The sequence below is a fragment of the Haemorhous mexicanus genome, chromosome 3, assembly GCF_027477595.1.
Source record: "Haemorhous mexicanus isolate bHaeMex1 chromosome 3, bHaeMex1.pri, whole genome shotgun sequence".
In the NCBI taxonomy this organism is placed as follows: Eukaryota; Metazoa; Chordata; class Aves; order Passeriformes; family Fringillidae; genus Haemorhous; species Haemorhous mexicanus.
In genome coordinates, this window is record NC_082343.1 from 68,998,249 (window position 1) to 69,025,816 (window position 27,568).

General features: G+C 37.1%; 1 protein-coding gene across 2 annotated transcripts in view; it reads left to right on the forward strand.

The window, feature by feature from the left end:
• Positions 1-1,399: 1,399 nt before the first annotated feature.
• Positions 1,400-27,568, forward strand: part of FRK (fyn related Src family tyrosine kinase) — a 47,450-nt gene continuing 21,281 nt past the window's right edge. Inside the window, exons 1-2 of one of the 2 annotated variants that reach the window (XM_059842254.1) lie at positions 1,400-2,276; positions 23,735-23,856. In XM_059842254.1, the coding sequence (XP_059698237.1) occupies positions 1,846-2,276; positions 23,735-23,856 (553 nt within the window). In that variant the 5' untranslated portion in view covers positions 1,400-1,845. The remainder of the gene's footprint in view (positions 2,277-23,734; positions 23,857-27,568) is intronic. The other variant, XM_059842253.1, reaches the window with a different exon arrangement.

Sequence of the window (27,568 nt, forward strand, 5' to 3'; positions counted from 1 at the left end):
GACTAATGAAGATAGTTTCTTTATCAATACAGGCTTTTCTTTCCTTTGGGTAGTGTTATTCACACCAAGGAAAAGCAAATATCTCTTGGATATCTGTGTTCTTACTATTATGTGGTTAATAACAACTGACGAAAAATCATCTCCAGTGATGCTTCAGAAATTAAGTGAGATTATAATAATCTGCCAAATCAGCATACCTTTTTAAAAGATGATGAAGTTTAGTGGTGACTTGATGTGTATGGTACTTCCTCCTTTATTTAATTTCTTTTGCAGTACTGCAGAAGTATGTGAAGAAGTTCCCCATTCCACTTCAGTGGAGATGCACCTGATACTGATATTATCACTTTCGATGGAGATATCTTTTAGTCATCCCACAGTCTCTAGTTTGTCAGTAGCCTTCTGCCTCTGCCACTGGTCTCCTCACTCAAATGAATAAGAGACATGATGAAAGCAAATGACTTTGGTTTCTGTTATTTAGGTGTTTTCTTTCTGGTAAAATGAAACCACAGAAGTCAGCTTCCTGGCCAAAAAAGAAAAAAAAAAAAAAGACAAAAAAAAGAAGAATATAGGACTCAGGTTTTTTTTTTTATCACCAGGAAGTTATAGGTCTGTGTGTGAGTTTTGATTGATCTCAATAAATAGACTCTGATCGGTAAGAGTTTGTCTCTTACTGAAATGCCACTACTGTGTGCAGACAGGCTATTGCTGTATCTTCTGCGTTTCCTGCTCCTGTTCCCACCAGTCCCCCAGGCTGTGGTGATTTCCAGGGGTTACAAAGCTTGGGATGCACTGCTGTGATATGATGGCCAAACCTTCAGCCTGCTTTGCCACAGCCACACAGTATCTGGACACCCATGCTTGGTCTGTATGCTGGATTAGAGATACTTTAGAAATGGGAATATATTGGTCAATGCAGTGTCATTGTTTACAAGCTGACTGGAAAACAGCCATTATTTTTATATAGGGTTCATTTAATCAGCCAGCCACTTAGAAAAATACTTTTTGGCTAGTGCTTTGGTTTTTCTTAAAATGCAGAATAAGGAATGCTGTAAAATATCTTGCTTTATTACAGTAAGACATATATATTTGGCTTTCCTTGTAAAAAGTGCCCATCCCAGCTGAATTAAAAAAATAAAATAAAAAAAAGCCATAGGGTTTGTTTCAAGGGCAGGTACTTGGCAGGGAATGCACCTGGGTGTGAGTGAGGGCAGGAGCCACAGGTGCACTCCTGCTGAGGGCATCTGCCAGTCTCAAGGGAGCAAAGGCTTCCCACTGCAAACTGAAACCAGTACAAACCAGGAAACAAAAGGAAATATTCATTCAAGCTGTCCACGTCAGACTGCTGAGGAAGCAGGCTGGTCAGGTTGGTTAATCATTGCCAACTCAGACATTCACCAGTGATCATATGACCAGACCACATCTGAGATAAGAAAACACCCGTCCCAAGCCAAAGGAATTGAAAAGCCTCCCTTATTTACATGTTCTGGCTTTACTGTTTTGCTGTAACAGAAGAGGCTTGCACTTTGCCGTTGTTCCCAGAGCTCAGCCCAGCCCAGCTGTTGTGTTGCTTTCCTTTTTCTGAAGAGGAAGTGAAAAATTCCCTTCATACGTGTACTGGCACTTGAATGCTTAGGTTTCATTCCCTAACTGGGAACCGTCTGTAATGAGCTCTCTGTGGGACCCAGTGAGGAGCTTCCAGCTGTGCCAAGAGTTGTTTCATTTTATGCCAAAGGAGAAGGGGAGAAGAAGTCTGCAAAAAGCTAAGATGTGGATGGTGCAAAAATTGGTCTAAGGGTCTTGCAACCAGGAAAAGCAAAAGAAAAGCAGAAGCAACAAAAAATCAAGATGGGAAACTTCTTCCGGAAGCACTGTCCTTGTTTGGAGCCTTACCTTCCCTGCTTATTCTTTGGGACAAACGGTGAGCAGGAAGACAAAGGAGGCCAGGTCTTCGCCAACCTTGCTGTGATAAAACCTGACCTCCAAGCAGGACAGAAGGACTCAGAGAGTAAGATAAAAGAGAAACCTTTACCTCCGCTGCCTGGCCAGGATCTAGCAAACATTTGCAACTTTGTGGCACTGTTCGATTATGATGCTCGCACGGAGGATGACTTGAGCTTCCGAGCTGGGGATAAGCTGGAAGTGCTGAATGCATCCCATGAGGGATGGTGGTATGCCAAACTCCTCCTGCCAGAGGGGTCAGTCTGTCCTGGCCGCAAGCTCACGGGCTACATCCCTGCCAACTACATAGCTGCTGACCAGAGCATCGAAGCTGAGCCGTGAGTAAACCATGTTGTGTGAAATGAAACTCTTCTTTGTTATGTTAAATGGGTTTGAGACAGGTCATAGCCTTTTCTCTTGCTGGGTATTACCCTGCCACACTCAACCTCTGGTGGTCCTAGAGGTGGTAGCACCAGTTGGCATGGGCAAGGAAAAGACACTGTGGTCACAGGAAAATAAATTACTGAAGGCAGAGTGTGGAGGGGTTTTATTTTGTTTTAAACAATTTCCTTCCGTGATATAGACTAATCAGTTGTTTAAAAATCACCTGGGAAGATCAAGTTGGTTACTGCTGTGATGGTTCATTATTTTTATTTGTATAAGTGTGTATCAGATGATACCCAGAGAGTAGAAATATATGACCCATGCCCTGAATAAGTGTTCAGCTTAACCAGGTGCAAAGTTACCAGTTAATCAGTTAAAGCAAGCTACCTTTACACCTTTTCATCTTCCAAATGATGAGTGAGTCCCCAGCAGACAAGTTTCAAATGGTTCCTTCTAGTCTGTGTGCATCTTCTCTGGAGGCAAATCTCTGCTCTCAGGAGAAAATTAACTTCAGCGAGTACTGCAAAGGGCAAAAGTGGATGTAACAACAGAGTGCAGATGAAGTTATTAAATTTTCACAGAGTTTAATTGTCCATCCTATCTTCTTCTGCCCTTTCAAAGCATGCCAGATCTTATTAAATATTCTGAAATAGATCAGGAATCACACAGAATCAGTTACTTGGCTCCCTAGTAATGATGAGTAAGATCTGAATCAGCCTGGGCTGCACAGTTGCTTCTGGGTGTTGAAGTCAGAGTCAGCGTTTGCTGAAATAGGTCTGACTGCAGTTCCAGAGGTACATTTTGGAAAAAAATTATCACTGTGTAAAGAAATGCCATAAGCGACATTCATTATTAGTCTCAGAATGAATGTTGACTTTAGAGGGATGGTGATGCAGCCTTTCAGTTAAATCTCATTTGGACCTGAAACATCATCTTTGACCTGATCTGCCCACTATACTGCCACAGGCTAGGAAAATTGGCTCAGATATGATTATACTAGTCTTTTATCAGCTGTAGGATTTTTGCTAGAGGCATTTTAGAGCAACTCTAATATTAATCTCTAACCTGAAGACCTTAATTTCCAGAGTTTGACCAGCTGTTTCTATTTCTGTATTCAGGCAGACAACATTTTCAATGGTCATGTTCAAAAAAATTCTTCCAGCTGGATAAATTAATCTGCAGGGAAGGCACTTTCTGAATCACTAGATAAATGGTGTTAGGCTCTAATTTAGCTCAGGTTGGCCTTTACTCTCTTTCAAGAGTTAGTTTTCTTAGAAGTCATCAGATTTCTTCATGCTGTTAATACTTTGAAAGTAATTTTTCTCAGTTATACAACATCTCAGCTCCTAATGTCCTTATCTTTCTATATCTAGAGCTTCAAATACAAAGTTAAGTTTGCCAAAGTGCATTGTTGTGTAACCTCTGTTTTTTTACTTGTTACTGAATCAATTTTATTGTTTACTTTTTTTGATATGCCTTTGTCTCTTTATAGTAAAGACTAAGTTACAATGAAAGTTTTTTCTCTATAGATTTTTAGAACACTGTAGAAGAAACAATGGAGAGTTTTTCCAGCTCTCAAATGAAGTAATTTCTCCCAAATGAGCTTTTTATTTCACAGCAAGATTAATGTGGTTTAAACATGTTGTCTTAGATTTCTTTCTAAGTCACTTGGCTTTAGTGATCTTCACATATGTACAAGTCTGTCAGCCCACACACATGTAACAATAGACTAACTGAGGTTAGAAGGGACATCTGCTGGACATTTGAAGAGTCATCCCAACTCAAACATGGCCAAAAATAAGCTAGACCTCTTTGCTTTGTTAGGCATTTCAAGTTGTTGAGCTGTTCATCCTCAAGATGAGGATTTTTATTTCCTTGAACCAAATTGGAAGATTCCTTGCTACACTTTCCTCCAAGAATTCCCTTTCACACACCCTGTGTATTTTGCAACTCAGTTATCCTAGTGAAACAGTAAGAACAAAGGTAATGATGGTTTAAAGAGCCACTCTTTGTTTTCCCTAAAGATTGCAATTAGAAAAAAGGCTGTGCTAATATCTCTTTTATTAAATTTAAAAACTAACAATTCTCTCTATCCCACCTGAGTTTATCCTCTCTCATCTCTCTGTTTTGGTTTTAATTCCCTTTAGTGTTGGTGAATTTTTCACGGCCATGATATAGACATTTGTGGAAATACACAAAGTTTCTGATGCAATGATGCATAGGACTGTATGGCAGGATCCTTTATGGTCCCAGCAATGAACTGACAAAGAGTGGAAGACTCACAATCTTGTAATCACCTGCAAAAATGCACATTTACCATATATTTGCAGTGTGGTTTTTGTGCTTGCAATATTTGCCAGGCACAGTTGATCAACAGTCTTTGACTCAGTTGAATGCACATTTTGCAGCACCAGCCAGCTTCTGTACATCTGCGGAGACAACAGGAATTTTATTTCCGGATTGCATCTCCATCTCATTAGACAAAGAAACACTGGCTATTCTGTTCTGAGAAACAGACTTAATTCATGGTGTGACTCTTAGGAAGCTTGGGAAGAAAACCAGACTGATCACATTTTTTAGCAGCTGATTTCACCTTATTTGTGTAGAAACTATTTTAAAAATTGCATTCATATGCATGCATGGCTACTCTGTAAAGTCACTGAAACAAAGGAATAGAGGGGCATGAAAGGTTCTACAGTGATAGATGACAGGGCCAACTCCGTAAGTTTAGCCAAAAAATGCTTGAGAGCTGCTTGTAGAGTAGTCAAATTTCTTTTGCTTATTTTTTCAGTTTTGCCTGTGACCTTCAAGAGTATTAACAAGCAAATCTATCTGGCCCTCTTTTATCAACATATTGACATGGTCTTTCTTATAGAGACAGTTAGAGATCAGAGAGTCTGTCTGGCGCTGTATTGTCAGTGCTGGCAGAGAATAATGCTGGGTCATTGCCTGTTCTCAACAAGTGCTGCAGCAGACCAGTTTGTCTCCTTGCTGAAGTGTCTGTGAATTTTTATCAGGGAGAAAGGCACGCCTTTTTTTTTTTTTTTTAATTTTCCTTGGTAAGAAAGAAAATGAAGTAAAACAAGAAGGAAAGTAAGAAACTTCTTTAGATAACTTCTTTTTTCTTCCTGGGTGTCTCTGACTGTCAGATATGACTGAGGTGGAGCTGATAAGGTGAGTCAATGTCTGGGGGAAAGGGCAGAAAGGATTTGCAATATCTCATCTGGGAAAAACAAAAAAATAAACACTATTCACAACAGAGGCAATTTTCATGTATCCTTGGCTATAAGAACTGAGAAATAATGAGATTTCTTTACTGTTTTGCTCTCCTTTGACCAAAGGTTATTGGTAGAAGTTGTACGCTACAATTGAAGGGGGCAATTTTTATATTTTGCTAGTATATTTATATTATATAATAGAACTAAATTGTATCAAAAGTCAAACACTTATTATTTGTGCACAATTTCTTGCTAAGAAAAAGAAGTCATTTTGCTTCCTTCCTTTGGCTTAAGTGATCTCTTCATAGGTGGATGACTTGGATGAAATTAGTAACAATCTGTGTGAATAGGGGAAAAAAGGTAAATCCATGGCTTGACTTCTGTCTGCTGCAACATTTCAGTCCAAATATGTGCTGCACAAGATGAAATGCATCCAAGAAGTGCACACCTGCTACAGTGAAGTCTGTTTTGGACAGACTGAGGCAACAAGGCCCTTCATTTTTATATTTACCAGTAAAGCATCTTCTCATTGGAGAGCTCTTCTAGCACCTGCTCTACTTCTTATACCAAAAACAACCTGTCAGGTGGAGAGATCATGAAGGAATTGTGTTAGTGTCTCTGGAGACAGGTGTGTTCTCCTGGCCTCACCTGGGGTAGGGGGCGACAAGGCAGTTGGGGAGTGGACGCATTAATCTGGCAAACCATAGTCACATCGTGAACTTTCTCTTCATGAGGAGATAAATCTGCTACCATGCAAACATTATTTTATATTATATCTGACCAAAAGCAGACACAAACTATTCTAATGATAAGTTAACAACTATAAGAGCATTTGGTGCTTTTCTTCTTTCTGTGTCACAGGTAGCAGTCAAAACCATGAGCCAGACAGATTTTTCATTCTAAGTTTGAATGAGGCTGTATCTGCTGCATCCCATGAATTTGGAATGCTCTTATTTCTGTGTTTAGACATATAACACTTGGAAGACAAAAAATGTTATTGGAGATAGAATCACATAATTTAATTTGCATATCCAACAAAGCATGATCAGAAAGAATAACTTGACAAATACCAAAATCTGAATTAAAAGGTAGATCTTCTTGGCACACAAACCTTCCTGTCTCTGTGGTCTTTCTCTGTGTCTATGGTTCCTGCGCTACAAACAGGAACCATAGTAACATATTCACCTGGTCTTGTTTTATTACTGCCAGTTGTTTAAACTAAACAAGAAAATGACATAGTGCAAATTGTTCTGGATGAGAAATACAGCCCAGCTCTACAGTTAATTTTAATGAAACAAAAATAAAAGAAAACACCTCCCTGTTGGAGAGACATGAATTCTGGTTTTGATAGAGGAAAGACAGATTGTTCTTGGAGGGGGCTCTTGCCTGACATCCTGATGGACCTGTTTGTTTATTGAAAGACAGATTACAATCATAAAATCATAGAATCACTGAGGTTGAAAAAGACCTCTCAGAGTCCAACAATTAACCCAGCACCACTGTGTCTGCCACTGGCCCCAAGAGCCACATCCACATCTTTTGAGCACTTCCAGGGATGGGGATTCCACCAGTTCCCCAGGAAACTTGTTCCAGTGCTTGACAATCCTATTCATGAAGAAAGTTTTTAAAATAAGCACTCCCCTTCCTTGGCACAACTTGTCCTCTCTTCTTGTCGTTTATCTGGAGGAGACTGACTCCCACCTCACAACAACCTCCTTTCAGGTAGTTACAGAGAGCAATGAGATCACCCTTGAGCCCTTTTTTCTTTAGACTAAACGACCTCAGTTCCCTCAGCTGCTCCTCCTCCTTGTACTCCAGACCCTTCCCCAGCTCCATTGCCCTTCTCTGGACATGCTCCAGTACCTCAGTGTCCTTCTTGTAATGAGACAGTCCAAAACTGAACACAGGACTCACCAGAGCTGAGCACAGAGGGACAATCACTGCCCTCGTCCTGCTGGCCACATCATTGCTGATACAGGCCAGGGTGCCATTGGCCATCATTCCTTCCATGTGTTCATGCCAACATTAATGAAACAAAAGTGCTGTGCTGAGGGAAGCAAATCTGTACAAATTCCTAGTAGATTGAGTCAAAGAAGATCATAGCAATTACTTTTAACTTTTTTCTGTTTCGAAAATATTTATCTCTTATATCTTACATAGGTATTTCCCAGCTGGTGGAAACTGAGCCCCAGACCCAGTCAATGTAACCTCACCAGTCAATTCCACAGTGAGCTTTTTAAACAACCAGCTGAAAGCAGAAGTGCCTAGTAGGTTATTTTTGTCAATCTCCATATTTCCTTCACCTTCTGTTACCTGACTCAGCTTTAACTATTTCATACATTGACTGAATTTCAGTGACTATATGAGAACAATAAAGCTTTCACTGGGCTGACTTGTTTTAGACTTTCTGCAAAGTCAGGCTTTTGGGGTTTCATTTGTTCATGTGGGTCATTTTTCAAAGTGGTATTTACAGTCAAAATGTCTAGAGGCTTTTTTAAAAGTGAAACCTTGGATTCTACTGAATACCTCAGTAAACTGAATGTAATCCATTGTGGTTTCTGTGTGCTCCCTCTCACTTGCTCTCATAGCTCCTTATTCTGTCACAGTACAGACTCCTGAGGAGACCACCAGAATCACCACTAACCCTTGTACTGAAATGAACTTGTAAAAATTGTTCATTGCTAAATGACTGCACAAAGTTCTAGTAGTTTGTTTGCACATCTTGGAACCTGCCAAATACAGAAGTCATTCTTACATATTTTTTGGTAGAAAAGGTGTCTATCACCAAAATATGCATATAGTATAAAACATTGAAAAGCCTATATGTGAAATTCAGTCTTTTCTTTCAATTGATATACTTTATCCATGGGTTTTTTTTGTGTGTATGCATACATGTGTACACACACACACACACAATATAGAGAAAGTTTATAAGATTGATATTTTTAAGATCATGCAATACAGCCCTCTTAGTTGATGTGTGTATTGCTAAGCTAGATTATGGTTTTGATGTTTTTTGACTTGGTAGTGCCTTTTTTGAATTTAAACAGTGAAATACTGCATAAAGACCATTAAATTAATAATTTAACTTCTTTAATGACAGTTAAGCATTCCAGTGCTGTCTTCAAGCACACATCAAACTGGATTTAATTTCTGCTTATTTCTTAAATATTCAAAGACTATACTGAACACTGAAGTAAATGGTTTACCAAACTGTAAAATGACACATTTTTTCAAGTGCCAGTACTATTTATACATCCATGTGCATATCCACATTCAGAAAATGTGTCTCTGCTCAGAAAAGTGGAGAGTTATGGCATTGTACATGAGTAGTTAATGAAAACTTGTCTAATTAAGGTCACTTATTTTCTGGCAATATGGTTTTCTAAATACATATGTCTTTATTCAAATTCTGAGAAATGTCTTGAAGACAAGAAACCTTGTCTTTATTCAGAATTAGTGTATTTTTTTATTATAATCATTAGCTACTAGTTTTCATTACCCTATTATGAAGAATATGGCAATGAATCATGTGAACACCAAAAAAAATGTCCTTAAAACACATCCTGCAAACAGGTAGTTAGCTTTCCCTGAAGCTTGGTGGCCTTTACAGTGCCCTTTAGAGAAAAAAGAAAAAAAAAGGCCACATACTGGTCATAACAACTTGATAGTCCTGTTTGGTGGGGTTTTTTTTTCTGACTCAGTAGGAATAAGCATTGTGCATGCTAGCATAGATTAGTTGTGTTTGAGTAATGTTGTTGGCAAAAACATTTGCCAGGTATTGTACAATGTTTCCTCAATAGCTGTCTTTGATGGCTCTCTGCCCTGGACAATACAGAGCTGTCCAGAGCTGAGTGATCTCTGAGCAGGTTTAGAGCTGAGAAATAGTAACCAACAGTTCAGCCAGGCTAAGAAATCCTGAAGCTAGGCTCATTTTTAACAAACTAGGTCAGGTATCTCTGTGAAGAATTATTATTATGTGAAAAGCACTGTTGGTTATAGAAGACTTTCTTTGTGTAAGATTCTATCTGTACTGAAGACATTAAAACATAAAAATATAAGAGGTACCCTACAAGGTCAAACCAATGGCTCTCTCTAGCCCCATTGCTTTCAGAAAGGATTTTCTGAAAAGTGCACAGGCCCATCTACTTTCTTTGGTCTTTTACCTTTGTACTTCACCGCGGGCTGGAACTGTTGTATAAGCAAAGTCAAGGGTACATCACTGCCACATCTAATTACAGACCTATTGTCAAGTCTGCTTAACAAAACCATAGGTGTTGACACTGCACAACCCTTTATTTCTTTGGTGGGCAAAGACCAAGCTATTAGGACAAAAAACAACCTCACAAAAAACCCTCTCATCTCTGTGGAAAATTTTATATTTCTAAACAAGTGTTTGGCTTTTTTTTCCTAGATTGTTGATTGCTTAGTCATGAGTGACAGAAAGAAAAGACATGCTGAAAATAAATAGGCACAAATGAAGTGGTAGCACTGCCCAGGTCCCTGTGACATTCAGGGACTGATCCTTTACAGATCTCACCTATCTGCTCCATCTACACTAATGCCTCTAAGTCAACCCAGGCTGCAGCCATCAATGACTTTACCCTCACAGAATTATCCATCTATTATTTTGCTTCCTACCAAAGATGCAGGGCTAAACCCAGAGTATGTCCTGTTATTATCCTAAAGACATTATGTTTTAATATGAGGCTGTAGCAGACATTGCAAAGATTTTGATACTGAGAGACTTTCCAGCGGCATAGTTTAGATGACACAAAATTTACCTGCACCTTAATTTTAAAAGAGGTCAGTAGAGAAAATATGATTCATCAGACTCAGATGCTTTTCTGTAGTAAAATGTTTTGTTCCTTTTCAAGCTATGTAAGCAAGGTATGCATAGCAGGGAAAGAATATAATTTATTGAATGATATTTTAAAAAAAGGACAAAATATTGTTACATATTAACTACTCTGTGTAAGAGCAAAAGTAAATTTTCAGTTATTTTTAAACAATACTATATAGGATATATTTGAAGGCCCTTCTTGTGTTAAAACTAAAAATAAGAGATTAAACTTCTTTACATAAGAATTTTGTCCTTCATCAAAATTTTCTTAAATGCTGACATTCAGGTTTTCTACTCATATCTGTGTAAAGAAAACCATGAGTGTTATAGGAAATAAGAATGGAAATTTACAAATTTGCAGTTTTCAGTTCTCCAAACAGGCTTAGAAATCATCTGGAAATAGCTTTTTAGAAGATTAAAATATTGATAATGAAAAAGTATTCTTTTTCTCAATCACTTAAACTACATAGAAATACATACTTTTTTTTTTTCATGTTGGTACACTAATCTTAATAAATAAAAACTGGAAAAACAAAGCAGTGATTTAAGTGATAAGTGATAGCTCCATAAAGGATTGCACTAATTGACATTCCACTACTTCTGTGCAGAGTACTCTATAATACTTTACATTATAAATTTAACTGCAGTAATGTCAGTAAGAATTTCTCCTTAGCTTTCTCTAAATAAATTAGATATATTTCTAGCTTAATTAAAAATTTTATTCGTGTATTTATAGAATAAAAATTTTGCAGCACAATTTTTTAAATCTCACTGCAAAAGAGAAAAAAAGAGATCTAAGACTCACATGTGGGACTGAATATGTACCATAAATTTCAGAAATGTTGAGAACTCACCAGCCCAGTTTTCCTTTTGAAATTTCTGATCTTTTCAATTAGTGGAAGCCTCTATAAGGGAATACAGAAGGAGTCTTTGCTCCTCTAAGGGTGTGTAGTGGAAGGAGCCATACAGAAGAACTCGCAGACAAACCTGAGGGGCACACGAGGTGGGTGGTGGTGGTGATGAGGAGGAGCTGCTCAGTTGCACTGACAGAGAAGGGCATGTGGAGTGCGGGAACATTTCTTTTTCAGGATTATCTGAGGACCTTGCCAACAAGGAAAGGGAGGGAGACAAACACACAGACAGCAAAACTGACAAGTTAATGCTAACACAGACAATAAGCAGACATAAACTCAGTCACACCAGCTGATGAGCTACCCAGAAATGACAGACAAACTCAGACTATGCAACTGATAAGGATGTAAACCTGGGGGTTCAGGATGTTATTCCAGAATAACAACTTGATTATAATAATAAGATAATTATTAGTTTTCTGAATACATTTAAGGAAAGAAAAGAGAAAATGAGATCTTGTTATTACAGAGCTAAAATGCTTGAAAAATCACACAGAAACTTCCTGTGATGCCAACATAACTCTTACACGGTCTTGTAATCTCTTGCAAAAGAAATCTGTGTAAGGGTCTTGGTCTGATAGTACAAAACTGATGTGGTGTTTGATGTGCTCCAGCTTTACTTCTAGAAGTCAAAAGTATCTCTGCTGTGTCACCCTTCCTATCTGTCACCCTGAAAAGGTTAGTCTGAAAGGTGGAAGGCCCTTTATTTAAGTAATTTTTCCTCCTATGAAAGAACCATTCTGTCCTTTGGCTTAGAGTCACCCAAGGATGCCAGACTGCACAGTTTCTTTATGAGTCCCTCTGGGGACAGAGTGTCCTGGTTGTTCTCCACTGAAAGCTGACCTGGCAGAGGACACAAGTCCACCTGACTTCGGGCAGTAGTCTGAGGTGTGAACCCAAGTGCATGTCCAAGAGAGAGCTCTACACAAACTGGATGAAGATATCTGGTCTGCCACCAGCGTCTTGGGCAGGCACAGGGGCAATTTTTTTCTCAGGGTTTTTGTATTATTTCTGTACTGAGTTTCTCTGTGAGAAAAGAAAATAATTTCTCTGGAAGGATTTTCTCAAGAAAATCAATTGAGGGCTTTTGGAAGCTGTAATGGTTTAAGTGAATGTATGATTGAAAATTTTCTTATCTATTTGAGTTTCCCATGGTGTTAAATCAATTCATGTTATTTGTGTTCTCTGTACCGTATTAACATTTAAGGCTACCTCAAGATTTCCACTTTGTTCCTCAGTTATGAACAGCAGAGTTATTGCTACTTTTACAGTATATTATATCAGTGTAGAAGTACAAATGTATACAGGTACTACTAACATTGATGCAAGATTTTACAATGCTATTTGAAAGACTCTATGCAGCAGAAATAGGGTCTCAAGAATGTTTTTTAAGTTTGGGCTTTTTTTTTAAAGAGATGACTATACGGCTGTATTTCAAACCCCAAATCCTAAAGCAATGGATGTTAAAGAGAGTGGTAGCCTTTCATTGACTCCAAATGCAGGTAATTGTTTCAGAACAAGCTTTAAATGCAATGGGACCTCTTTTCAGGTGCAAGACTACAACAGAGAATAAACGTTGACAATTTACTTTAATCTCTTAAATGGGACTTGTGTAAATAAAACATCACAAAAAGCAATATGATATCACTTTTGCCTACTGTTTGTTTTCTCATGTAGAAGAACCTCAGAGTAGATTAAATAATACAGCATGCAGATGACTAATATTGTGGAGAATGAATACAAATGTTAAAATTAATTACACAATAACCAAACAGGGACTCACAAAATGAGATGAATTTATGGATATTTCAAAAAATTAATGCTATCAGATTGTGATTTGTTTCCTATTGTGCAGTGAACTCAGTATTAGGTGAACTATGCTAAATTACACAGCTCATGCCCTTGGCCTTATAATACCATTCCTACAGGAGAAACAGTCACTTCCAGTCATTACTGAGTGCAAGAGTGGCCAAAGGTGCAATAGTTTGTCGTCCTGCAGCAGACTCAGAGCAAATCAATTTCCGTGTTTACAGCATGGTCAGCTGCCATTATCAACTACTGAAAAATGAATGCAGTGTTATTCATAATCCCTTACAACAGGTGACAGTACGGTCATGGCCCACCGTGTCCTTGCGGGAAAGGTTTACACACAAAATGTCACAGATTTTTAGACTGATGCACACGTAATCTTGGTGTTGATGTTTGAAAGATAGTAAATTTGCTTTAGACTGGAAGAGGAAGTGCCTGCCATTGTGATGGGCTTAATCCAATTTACTCACAATTGAATTTTCCCTCATCTAAACAATCCACACAGTTACTTTACAGTAAAAGCCTGTGAAGCCCTGGCAGGCCCTTTATTTAGGGTGCTCAATTTAGGGTCCTTTATTTAGGGCACAGCTCATTATTTATTATGCTGAAAACTGGAGTAACACAAAACAAAGATATTTCTTGGACCAAAACAGATTTTAGGGACTCAGAGTCCTTTTTGGCACATCTGTTACCCTCTTCATATGAGAAAGTAATCTCCTGCAGTTTCTTCATCTCTGCCCCAGTGATTTCTTAGTGGAGCCTGGGGCTCCTTTTGTGTATTCCCAGATACAGATAAGGTCAGTCTGCCAGGGTAGGTGAGAGTTTTACATTTGTAGCCATTGGGACTGTGTGGAGTAAGCTACTGTTTGGCGTCACAGTCCAGTTGTCAGTGATTAGTAAATTGAAACCATCTGTTTTTAAAGACACTGCACAATGAAAGTGTGGTGAATCTGCTCCTTCAGTCTAGAAATATAAAGATTTTTTTTCTGGCAATAACCTTCATCTTGCTACAAAGAAATGATAGCAAAATTAATGACTAATTTTGGTGGTAGGCTCAGAGGCATCCAGTCCCCAGAATATTACCTCTGTTTATTAAAGTGCTATGTTTTCCATATTACAGTATTTAAGCATCTATGTACATTGTAAATTCCAGCAAGATAGTGACTATAATATATTAGCAACACAGGTTTATATTGTCTTGTTTTAGTTAAAGGTCCCTTTTACGTGGATGAACGTATCGCTTGTGTTCTAGTGCACATATTCATTTTCAAACATGAATGGGATGAGAGAAAAAAAAAGTCTCCTTTTGCCTGGAAGAAAGAAGCAGAGAGTTTTCTCAAGAATCCTTCATTTTAGCTTTGTATGAAATCAAAATATGCCCTGAAATAATGTGAAGAGTATTGCTTGGTTTTGTCTTGTGGTCAGATAATGTAATCACTTCTGAACAAAATTAAAGGGAAAAAAATAGTTATATTTTATTGAAACTTCTATTTGAAAATAGAAACAAAAGACCTTTAAATTTTAAAATTATTCAAATGTAGTACTTTCTCAAATCAAATCAAAACTATAATATTTTGTTTAGAAAATAGATGGAGAAGTATAATTTAATTATTTTTCCTTTTTGCTTCTATGCCTCTTCTCATATCTCCTCTTATATTCTGCCATTTCCCCAATAAAAATCTCTGAAGTCTAACATAAATTTAGTGTTTCTGGAAAGACACCAACAAATCAGCTATATCTGCTGACAAGAACACTAGGAAAACATTATCCAAAAGCCAAGAGCAAAATGGGATCTGTTATTTTCCAAAACTGTATTTCACACTGTAATGGTTATTCAAAGAAAAATTGCAATGTTGATTTCAAAGTGTAGAAAATGCAGCAAAACTTAAAGCATGTTACGACAGACAGTCACTTTCAAACATACAGACTTTTAAAAGCATAAACTTGTGTTGCTCTGTTGCTTTGATAGATCTCTGCCGCTTACATGGTGTAGAAATGAGCCTTTTTCTCACAAAACTATTTTATATACATCTATTCACATGTGCTGTGTTTTTCTGTGTGGAAAGAACAACAAACTTATTCCATCCACTATGAAAAGACACAGAAGTTCCAAGTCCCACACACAATGCACACAAGATAGCCTTCATTTTAGTTTGTGAGAAGTTATTAAACAACAGGGTTCTGAGCAATATGCAGGACTCAGTTCCTTCCGTATGAAGCAAATTCATTGTAGTTGCCAAAGGTTAGGTGTGATGCCTGATATAACTGATCCTGAAAACCTGAATTTCTAGTTTTACTTGGAGGGAATTAGATTCTTCTTGTGGTAAATAAGTAGTCAGAATTATGCTGAGTCACTGTACATAAACATTTTATTTTAATTCTAGTCAGGTACTCTCTGCAATGTGTTAAGATCTCAGATGATTTACTTATGTAGACAGAGAAGGGTGTTGTTATATTAGTGTTTTTTTATCAACCTCCCCTGACTCACTTTTTGCTGATGGTACTTTGGTGAATGACGTTTAAAGCAATGACTCCTAGACAACAAATACAAAATGAAAACTAATGTCAAATTATTCTTTTGGCAAGTACAGAAAAGAGTGGTGTGATGAACTAAGAAAGTGACAGAGAAAAGATCTGTGTAGAGCAATCCTCACAGTGAGAGGTAGTCTGTGAAATTGTTTCAAGAGATGTTCTGTAAAATTGTTTTCCCAAGTAGGACTGAAATGGCTGCCAAAGGCCAGGCTCCCTGTGGGAGCAGGGCAAGATGAAAACCAGCATTTGCTGAGCAGTGCAGCAGCTCAGCAGCAGGCCATAGCCCTTGGGCACTGAATGCAGTCCTCAGCTTTTTCTTTCTTTTCTCATCAATGCCTACTAACTCTGACTTTCTTCTCTCAATCTATCCACTTGCTAATTCTATGGTCCTCTCAGCTTTGAATTTCTACTGTCCTGTTTTCTCCCTTCCTCCTGTAATGTCCTATGACTTCCTTTACCATTAGCTTTAAATTCCTTCCTCCTAAATTTTGTCCTTCCATGCGCCCTTCAGTATCTGATAGTAAATGACAGTGAGGAACAGACAGAATTAGAAATGATCCCAGGCATGCTTGTAGAAAGAAATAAGGAGGAAGGCCTCTGCCTGAAAAACAATCTTAGGTTTTCTGGATTCTGTCCAATTAAAGTCTGCAAGCCCTAGAGAAATCCCTGAATTTCCACTGTTTAGGTTCTTAGGCCATTTATGGGAAAGTTTGTGTTTTTGAAAATGCTCTTGAAAGGAATCTTGCTGGCAAGTGTTCATCTTTATGGTTTAACCAGACTAAAGATTTTTCTGGTTTTGGTTGGTTTTATCTCATATGTTTTGGGTTTTTTTTGGTTTTGCTGTTGTTTTGTTTTGCAGGAGTTTTTGGTTTGTTTTTGTTTTGGTTTGTTTGTTTGTTTTGGTTTTGTTTTTTCCCTGGAAACTGTCATCAGGTTCACTGTAGACTATACAGAGAAAAATTGAAGCAGGCTGCACTCATCTCCCATTCTCTTCTTCATGCACACACTTCATAATTTGTAAAGCACATTTTTTTCTTAATTATGTTATATCTGGAAGGCTTTCATCCATGCAGTAATATTTTCTAATTTTTTGAAAAATCAGCTCCTGAAGCAATGCTATTACTTCATTAGTCTTCTAATTAAAACAAAATAATATTTTCTATCAGAAGAGCTTGTTTAGTTGCTTCTAACTTTTCCAGGTTTACCTGACTGGGTGTGAATTTTCCAGGATTGATACCAGGCATTGATGAGGCACAGGGTGACTCTTCCTCTGCCTGGAAGCAAAAAATGTGTCTCAGAACAATACAAGAAATCTTTTGTTCATGTACATTGGAGAAAGAGCTTGATATTTAGTAGGGAAGATTGGGACACTAAAAGTGTGTGCTTTTTTTGCTATCTAAAAAAACCTTGCTTCAAAATAACCAAGGCCTTGAAAATAAAATTATATTTTATATGTAGTAAATGAACATATTCATTAAAATTTGACAGTTGCATTCTCTATTTTTGATATTTTAGGAAAACCCAAAAGTGCTTGGAGCCTTCCTGTCAGCATAGAGAGCACTTGCTGGTGGCTCCCTTGGTAAACTTCTGCCCCTGTTTCTGCACTATTCTTTACCCACAGCAGAGTGCAAACCGGTCATGGATTAAAAGCTGGTTCAGCAAACTTCTTTGTCCTGCATGGATGACAGCAGTGGAGAGTGGTGCACACAAGCCTGTTCAGGTTTCCATGTGCTGAGTAAGGCCAGTGGTCACAGGGTGGTCATATGATGAAAGTAATTGAATAAGACCCTGGAGGATCTCTCTATCTCTTTCTCTGTCTCTTTAGCTTTCCAGCATCTCTCCATGTCTTCTATGGCACAGAAGTCAGTGCCTATTGCTGTCCAAATAAAGCACTACATACTGCAAAATGTTAAATTCTTGAAAGACAGGGTATGGACTTTTCAAGTTGGATATCCAGAATTAGTAGAAAATACTCACAGTATTTTCATATTGCCTTAGTCCCTTTCTGGGCTGTTTCTGCACCGCAGAAAGTATATTACAAGGAAAAGAGCCACAAAAAGAATTTAATGAATGTTTGTAAAGCATTTGGATATTACAGTAATGAACACTGTAATAGAGGCTGCTGGGAAAGAAGCCATTCATGTAATTTTGTAACTGGCATGGAGAGCAGGTGCTAAACAATGTAAATTGTTTAAAACAGTAAATGAACTCTATCTATGCAATGACAAAACAAAATACAGGGTAACTATTCAGTGAGCAGCATTCATATTAACACTGTAGGAAGCACTGGATATGACCATGTAATTAAAGATGGTATCACAGTGGATCTTCTGAAAATGGCTGAGTGGATGCCATGAAAGCAATATTAATATTGTCATCTTCTATTGTCATTTCCTAACTTTGAAGTACTTCAGTGTGCAGTTACAGATTTCTATGACAGTAGATTTTGAGGCATTTAAAGTGTAAATTTCATATGCTGTTGGAGCTTTTCTATGTTTGTTTTAGCTCTTACACAAGCTTTTTTCTTTCCAGAAGAAACTGGGATATACGTGATTTCAGTATCTGGGGGTATTTTTATCTTCACCCAAGAATTTTGCCCTAAATGCAGTAATTCTTTGATTTTCTCAGTCAAAGAAACCTATTCTCTTCAGCCTAGTACTACAGGCACAGTTAAGACACTTGAGTTAATCTTCTGGAGGGCCAGATAACCTTTTTGTCAGCACCATTTGTCCCTAATGGAGACTTCTGGTTGAGAACTACAGGAATCTCAACGAACTCTCTTGGCTGTTGACATTTAGCAGCCTCAAGACACTTACCCCAACATGAGAAAGTAAGTCCCAGTTGTAAGCCCTTATGGAAAGTGAGAAGCAAGATGCCCTTATGCCAGAAATTGCTGATCCAGGATAGGATTGTGTTGTTCATTTTAACATCTTCAGTAATTTTTGAAAACAAATGTTATGTGACTTCTTTGCTGGTTTTCATTCTGTTGTTTCTCCTTTCTGTTTTTCAGCATTTTCTCCCCTTTTCTCCCTCTTCATTCCTGATGTAAAGATCACAGCTTCTATATGTGGTTGTACCTTACTGCTGACTCAACCCTCAGGGTTTTTGCTTTTAACTAAACATTAACAAAATTAGGAGTATGTCACAGACCTCTGCTTTTAGCCTTATCTCCAGTGTCCTGCAACTTGAATGAAAAACTGAAATAATCTGCCCATATCCCAGCTACAACTACTTATTAAAGGAAATTCAGTGACTTCAGATATGACATTGTAGAGTTCATTCTGACTTTTCTCCTGTACATATGATATCTAAATAATGGTAGAGGATACAAGTGGGAAACTGGTGAGCCTTAAAGGAAATGGGTGAGAAACTTCTGCATCATTTTCTCTGCTGGTTTTCGGTGGGAATAACAAAAAAGCGAGGAGGGATCTGCTGGGATTTCCAACAAAGTTAAACATTGCAGATGTTATTTCAGGGTCAGTGTTTAGCTTCGTCATGAGCATCTTACCCACGTCACCCAAGGAGTGACATGTCCAAAGAAATATTTTGTCTGGCCCATGAGTGGAGTGCTTTGGCTAAGACTCAGCGCACACCTTGTGTTAGTCAAGATTTAGGATGTTATGGATTCAGGAGAGACCAAGAAGAGACGTTGAATGTAGGAAGGTGTGGGGTCTGGGAAAGGGGTGTCCAAGGAATGGCAGGCTGCCAAAAAAAAAATTTCCCCTGAGAGCATTTTCATCTGGAGCATGACTGGGAATCCTTATTTTGGGAGGGGATTAGTTCTGAGTATTGGATAGAGTTAGTTTCAGGACAGAAAAAGCCCATGGTTCCCAGATTAGTTGAGATCTGTAAAATCTTCAGTTTCTATCTCAGATAAGTGCATTGTGCAGATTTGATCAGAGGGGTATTTTGCATTAATAAGAAGGAAGAAAACTTATTTGCATACTCTTTCTTTTTGTTAATGGGATATTTGTGGGTTTTGTTTTTTTCCAGTGGCTTTTGTCCTTTTCTAGGCACGTTACCAGGCACTGGAAGTTTGGTCAGTGATATAGCACTAGACAACTTTGCCTCCACATTTTTCTTTGCTTTAAGTCTTGGCCCATGTTACTCCTTTTCTCTTCTACTGTCCAGCTTGAAAGTTTCTGCCATATCTTCCTGCTATAAGTGTAGACATAGGAGTGACTACTTTTATTTTAGCAGATTTTTATGTAGCAAAGCACAAGGGGACAGAGAGCAAAGCCAGGTTAGTGGGACTTTGACTTTCAGATGGAGATCAGCAGTGCATTGCACCATGGAGGACAGAAAGCTTCTCAGGAAAGGAGTGGTGGAGCCAGGTAGCACTACCAACTACCCTTGAGCTCATGACTCCATTTTAACTCAAACTGAGCTGAATAGGTAGCCAGGAATGAGTGTAAGGTGACAAGATGTCTGTCTCTTAAAAAATTGCCATTCAAGTATAAACACCAGAATTCAGCTAGATGAAGATTTCCTTGGCTGGAAGAAAGTCTTTAGAGGTCTCATCAGTGATACTGTCACAGACAGGGAACATGCCATGACAAAACCTGCTACGATCCCTGATGTTACATGGTGATGATAAATGTGCTAGTGGAACTGATGGCCAAAACAGATTACTATGCTCTCAATAACCACAACAAATCTCACTGGTATTCCAGTATTGAGCATCATCTGTAACAAGTGAGGACTGTGTTTGTTATGGACCTATAAAAAGGTCATGTTTTTTGGCTTCAAAGTAATCGTATATGTGGTGGCCAAAATGACATGGAAGTACCCTGGAATTTTTAATGAACATATTCCTGATGGCAATGAATGGTGGTGTTAGCAAGAGATTTAGAGGAAGCTTCTAGAAACAATCCCAAAAAAACAGATCTGGCATCATACATTTAAAAGGGAGTTGGGATGTTGGATGCAGAGTTGGCCAAGAAAGCATCTTCCTGAGTCTTGCTGACAGAAGAACACTATTGCTGTGCTAGCCAGACAGCTCCTGCTAGAAATGGAAAATTGTGCCCAATTCTGAATGCACTCATTTGTGCCATACATGGTAATCTACTGATCCAGCACCGATAGGCGTGACCCAAAGTCACCTGGCTGTGAGCTGAAGTTCAGGCTGATACTGAGTAAGAATTGCTAATTCAAACTTCTCCTGGACTGTTTGGTGCCAATACACTGCTCTGAAGTCAGAGAAGTGACTTAACTAGCTCAGTGGATAGTGCTTTATGTTTAGTTCTTGTTTTCCAAGTGTTCTGTTTTAAAACTTTCATCTGTCTGAGCTATAAAACATGAATAGATTTACTGAGGATTGGGTGTTGTTTTGGTCTGACCTTCCTATCCTGCAGAGCAAAATCTCGTGGTGAGCAATTACTTTGATTCATTATTACTTTTTAGAGCGCTTTTCCCTCTAAGATACACACTTTTGGATGAAGTAAAATATTAAGCCTTTTGAAGCAGAAGTTCAATTGCTAGAAATCGAAATAAGCTCTTCACGCTTTATAAAAGGAATTTAAACGTCCATTACACTGAAAATAGTACTTTAAATTCAGATGTGCTTTAGTTAAAAAAAAAAGTGAATAACAAATTAAATTATTTGCTTTGAAGTTAAGAGATTGGGTTTTTTTCACATTCAGTTTTACTTTTGGTACTGTATAATTATTATTGCAAACCAAATGGCTTTGAACTAAGAATCAAATATTCAAGTGCTATTAAAAGTAATTTTCCCTGTATTTTTCTGAAACATTTTAATCAGATCATATAAAGTCAGGCAAATGAGGTAATACACAATATGTATCCACTTTTCACCCTCCATAATAATTGCTTCAGTTACACTTACCGCCTCTAATACTGTTGCTCTAATTATATTATTTTGCAAGTTAGGATTTTTTTAACTGCAATGCTTATCTGGAGTCAGAACCTACATATTATATATCCTCTATATAATCTTTAATGGTAATTTCATATTGATTTAAGTGAAGTTTTTCCAGCCTAATAAAAATAAGCATATATGCTGAAATGTTTTGAAATCAAAGAAGCAGATACTTATGATAAATGTGATGTAATTATGTGCATATTATTTTCCCAAATCATTGTTTATATTGTAGACATGGTTTTATATACACAGGGTAATAGTATATTAATTTATATTTTCAAAATAAACCAACAGTTTCCTTTAGTTGCATTGATTGTATTACTGCTCAAATTTTCAGCTTTAGAACTTTGGATTACTAACAGTGTATATTCAAATGTTGAGTCACATAAAGGCTATATTTTGACTATGACTATCAAATCCAGTCTTGCTAACAATGTGATGGAAGCTCTTTTGGGTTTGGTACAAAATTAAATTCTTTTGAAAAGGTGCTATCCTTGTAACCCAAGAAGAAAGAAGACAAAAAATTAAACACCTTCCTATACACTCTAATGAGGATTAATCACTTTGGACATGATTGAATGATAGCTAATACTCCAAGGGGACAAATTAATTTTTTGGGTCATATAGTTTGTTGGATTTCAGATGTTATTCTCAGAGCAGGTATATTTAGAAATTTCAGAAAGATTCTAATTTAGGTTTTAGGGCAGACAGATTTTATTTGCCACTTGAATACAGTTGAACTTGTACTCTCCTTCCTTTGACAAGAGCCTTAGTTAAGGATTTGAACATTTATTGATTACTTAGCTTTCTTCAGTCTAATGAATGAATTAATTAAATTAATTAGTTGAATTAATGAACACATTTAATTAATTAAAATTACTTCTAACACATTACAGCTTTCTAGTGAGATTATTTTGCTTGCCAAATATGTATCAAGACCTATTTTATCCAAATCATCTTCAACTCAGTTGACAGGAATATGGTCTGGAAAAATCTGTCTTTAATTTTCTTTTCTTAATAAAGCATATTCAGCATGGGTTAGTGCTGCCTGTATTTGCCTCTTTTTATTTCCTCTTTGTTAATACAAACCCATTTATCAGTCCTCATGCTTGATCAGCTAAGGCATCACCCAGTAGTCTCATTTATTTCCTCCATTACTCTTGATGACTACAAGCCTTGCAGATACTAAAATAGTTTGTTGATGACTCCGTCTGTACTTTTCACTAGTAATTTACAAATCAAATAGATAACTTACTTGTGGTGCATTAATTTATATTTGAATTTTGTATAATTGTTTTAGCTATGATTAATTTAAAAGGAATTCTCCTATGAGCTCATGGCCTCTTTCTGATACCTACTTATCATCATTTGCTTCAAATAAGAGGTGGAGCTAATCTTGGAAAGAGCTTTGCATGTTTGCTGGAAGGAAGCTGAACACCACCCCACCTGAAAATGCTGACTCATCTCTGTCTTATTTATCTTTAATTTAAACTCAGCACAAAGCAGCAAGAGAGCTAAATCTTATCTTCAGAGGAGCAAATTAAAATTATCGCTTGAACAAGCCTTAGTGAACTACAGGGTTTAGTGAGGAAAAATGTTTTAAAAGCCGTAGATCGGAGTAGATTTTCACAGAACACAGGTGTGGAGATTTTTGTAGTGACTTGAGAGATACACCGGTTTTGTTTGTCAAAAAGCAGCAAAGCTGAAAATTGCCAGTCACTCGCCTGAGGTATTGACGTGGCAGTGGAATGGGGAAGCAGGGTGATTTACACCTTGGAATCTGAGAGCCCTTCTGCAGTGTGAGAGATCTTTTGTATTTTAAGATGTTGGGTTGTTAGCAAATACCTGCCCCTCTACCTAGTTCAAGCGGCATCAATGGACTTGGCATCAATTTCTGCCCTTGTAGGCTTGGCAAATTTTCTTGGTGATTTTTTCTGGGACAAGGCCAGTCTGTCACTTCTGAATGCTTGTTGCCTTGAAAGCAGTAAGACTTTTCATCAGCAATAAAATTCAGATTTCACTCAAATGTGTAAGCGATGTTTTCTAGCAATAAATTTGTTCTGTAGTTCTTGTTGGCTTTTTCCCCCCCATACTATTGACATTTAATTAACACAGCACAGATTATCTCTTAGTAAATATGCAGCATGTTTATAAAAGCTAAACTGTCTTCCTGGAATGTTTCACTGAATGCTAAAATTAATGGTTTTTATTTGTTCAGATGGTTCTTTGGCCCAATCAAACGAGCAGATGCCGAGAGACAACTGTTGTACCCTGTAAACAAGGAAGGAGCCTTCCTAATCCGAGAAAGCGAAAGTCTAAAAGGCGAATACTCACTCTCAGGTATATTCTAGTTTTTCATCTGAAGCAATGTTTTAAAAATTTTTCAAGTGGTCTGGGCTTTTTCATCTTCAAAAGCAATAAACTGTGGGCATGAAAATGAAATTAAATTCGTAATAATGTTTTTTTTTTCCCAGGAGATATATAAAGAAAACTTGGCAAAGTAATTTGAGTCTATATTTTATAGACTTTGTTTATCAATATACTCAGAACAGAAATTAACTTTTTTATGCTTAGTACTTTCAGTGTTCTAGCTGCCTTAATATAGATAGTATTTTCATGACCAAAACATAAAAAATTACATTACAATTGTACACTACAGCTCTGATTAGTACACAAAACAAAAATAAAAATAAAAGCATATTGACAGATATCCACAAATTAAGAAAAGGAGATTTCTGTTAGAGCTTACATTTAGGTTTATATTTATTTAGGTATATATTTATATATTTATTAAATATATTATCAGGGATAAAAATTGTAGGAAGGTCTTCAAAGTTGTACTTTAGAATCAGTGATGTTTCATTGAAAATTTCACTGTAAACATCAGCAAAAAATAGATTTATGATGATGATGAATTTTGATATTTATTTAAGTCCTTTATTTGAATCTAAATGATTATCAAATTAGGACACTTACTCGTTAATAATTTTACTCACATTTAAGTGCTTTTTTTTTTTTATTCTGTAGATATTTGCAATTTTAGATAGTAAATGTGATTGCTCATGGCTTGTTTTCTGTGAATATTTCCCATCAAACTTGTCATACAACTGCGAGTCACGAGTATAGTGTTGTCCCTGCGACAACCAGGCTATACACCCAAACTTCCTAATATGTTTTACCTATACTAATTGCAGAACCAGGAAAGGTTTTTGTTGTTTGTGAAAAAACCATGAGTAGTCACGTGCAGAATTATGTAAGTGCAATGAGAGGCACTTTGTCCATAACTGGATTCTTCCATATTGACTCTTTTGCCTGGATGATTATGCGTCACTCACCTTCTAAACATTACACAGAAACACAGCTTAAGGTTGTGAAGAAACATATTCTTGGTTTCACTTTCCCAATTATAACTAAAGTGTATGTACCTGCAGTGTCTTGTGGTAATGTGAGGAATGCTTTGTATTGCCAAGACAAAGAAATGTGAAATACAGGGGTGTTTATTGAAATAAATGGGATATTTACAGTACTGAGAGAATTTACTTCACAGTTTTGTCCTCAAGGAAGTTGGTCCTTGCCATGAAGGTCCTTACCATGAAAGAAAGATCGTTCTTTTTAGTTTGCCCTCAAGGAAGTTGGTCCTTGCCATGAAGTGCTTAAAGGAAAACTGCCTTTAGCAAGGAATCAGACTGCTCCTGAGCTGTGACAGAACTGGCCTCTCTGTGTGTGCACACTTTTGTACAAGGACTGTATTACAGCTACAGACCTTTCAAAATGCTTTCTCTACATCTGCCAACCTATTGCTGTGTTACATGGTTTTTCATCCAAGAACTGGGCTAGACAGGTGACAGGGTGGTGTTATATAGGGAAGGAAAGACAAGCCTGTATTACCATCTTAATGATGGCATGTAAATACATGGCTCATTACCAAAAATCAATGAAAAATCTTTAGTTTGTGCACCTGTAGGTGGAAATGCAAATTTGTTTTATTATTCTCTCTCCTTTTAGGAAAGATTTAAAATATTATTTATCCTGCATCCTAACCACTTCTCTAACAGGAAAGTAGAAGGTAAACTAGAGAAAAATCCAAGAGAATGAAAATAAATATTAGGCCAGCATTTGTAGTGGTATAAAATCACCCTTTGATGCTGCTGTTTAGTTTTTTCATTACGAATTTTGGATAGATTTATTCCATCTGATCTAGTATATTTGATTCAATTATGAAAGCTTGTGGTAGACTTTTTTTTTTAAACATTTTTATAAGCTTATTTGAGAAGAAGAGATTTGATGATGAATGATAAGAGCAAGATATGAAACCAACAGTATAGGTTTGTTTCATGCTGGTTTCTTTGATTAAGGAAGGTAAGAGTGGCACTGAAGAGTGTGATATACACAGAGGCAAGGCTCCAGCTGTAAGATCTAGCTCTCATTCATGCCCAAACATGGGTTGTCCTCAGAAAATGTTTGCACAAATATATGTATCATCTCAGATTTATTAATCATTTGTGCTCTTTTAGTTAAAGAAAAAGGATAAACTGAAGCAACCTGTAGACACTACTGGTGGCATCATTTCGCAGTGCTGCTGTATTCTTTAGCAGCTTCCCAGAGTTGAACATAACTTATCCTTAACATGTTACTTCATCCCAAAGAGCTGAATATTATTTGCTGCTTACTGAATCAGCTTAGCTGAATGGCATCTGTTTGTATTTTTCTTCCAACCTGATAGTATACATCATGGTCTAGATGTTTTATGTCCATAATCTCATTGCTTACTGTCTACTTCTTGGAAAGCCAGTGCATTCTAAAGCAAACAATGAAATGGTTTGTGTTGTGGGAAGTATAAGTAGGAAATAAGGTAGTTCAGTTCACCAGGTTCTATGGAAAAGAGAGTTTTCCTGCATCTTTCCTGTTTGTGCCACCAGTAGGAATTATGAGACACTAAAGCTGAGGCAGAAGGATGGCTTCTATCTCCGTGGTAGGTGATACACTGACAAGAGAGAAATCACAACCCAATATTTTGGAATATGTCCCTAATTTCTCTTTCAATTTTTTTTCAGTCCAGAAACATTAGACCTCAAAAGTCCCATCTTCTGTAGGCCTGATTGGTTTTGCTCTAGCTTTTATTGCTGTTTTGGTTTCATTGCAGAGTAGATGGTAATGGCTTGAAGAGAAAACCTGGCTTTCAGAATTAAGGTCTTTAAGAAAATATTTTAATTCTCCATCCAGCATGTCATTTAGGTAAAAAAAGAAGTTGAAGAGGAAGATTTGTTTTTTTCTGTTACCCAAGAACCCATAAATTGATTTTATGAATTTCATGCTTGATTTCATACTCATATAGAAAATGAGATAAATGAGAGATTTAATGTTAAATTAGGAGACAAGTGATCTCCTTAGTAAGAAAAATAAAAATTAAAAATTCCATCTTTCATGAAAATTACACTCTTTACTTCTAACTTTCCTTGTTGGGAAAACTCTCAATTTGTAAGATTTGCATAATAAATAATTATTTAAATTAAAAACAAAAATTCTTGTTCAGAAAGGTTTTTATCATCTGTGAATAGTGAAATGGAAAGCTCATCAAGCCAGATAGGCCTCTGACATGAGTTACTATAAATTTAGGGTGTTTGACATTTTAAAAATAGGTTTTTCCATTTTAAAAATGCACATGTTGTCGACAGATTTTTATGTTGATGACTCCAGCATCTGGTGTGAAATGTATTAAATTTTAAACATGTTGGTGCCATCTTAGATGTTGCCTCATTTTAATTAAAAGCCATAATTTAGATGTGCTCAGCTTAATTGAGTGTCATTGCCAATGATAGCAGGAGGCTCTGTACTTAGCCCATCACTGAATAATGGTATCTGAAAGACTTATTGCATTAAATAACAATGTAAATGGTTTGTGTTTTCTTCAGCTTTTTTTTCCATGCTCCTAAAAGAATGTTGTGTGTTTTCCTTTTGGGCTCCATAACAGGAAAAACACGTAGTTGTTTAAGGCAGCAGACTCATAGAACTGGCAAAATCATGGCCGTACTAAGAGGGTGATTTTGGATCT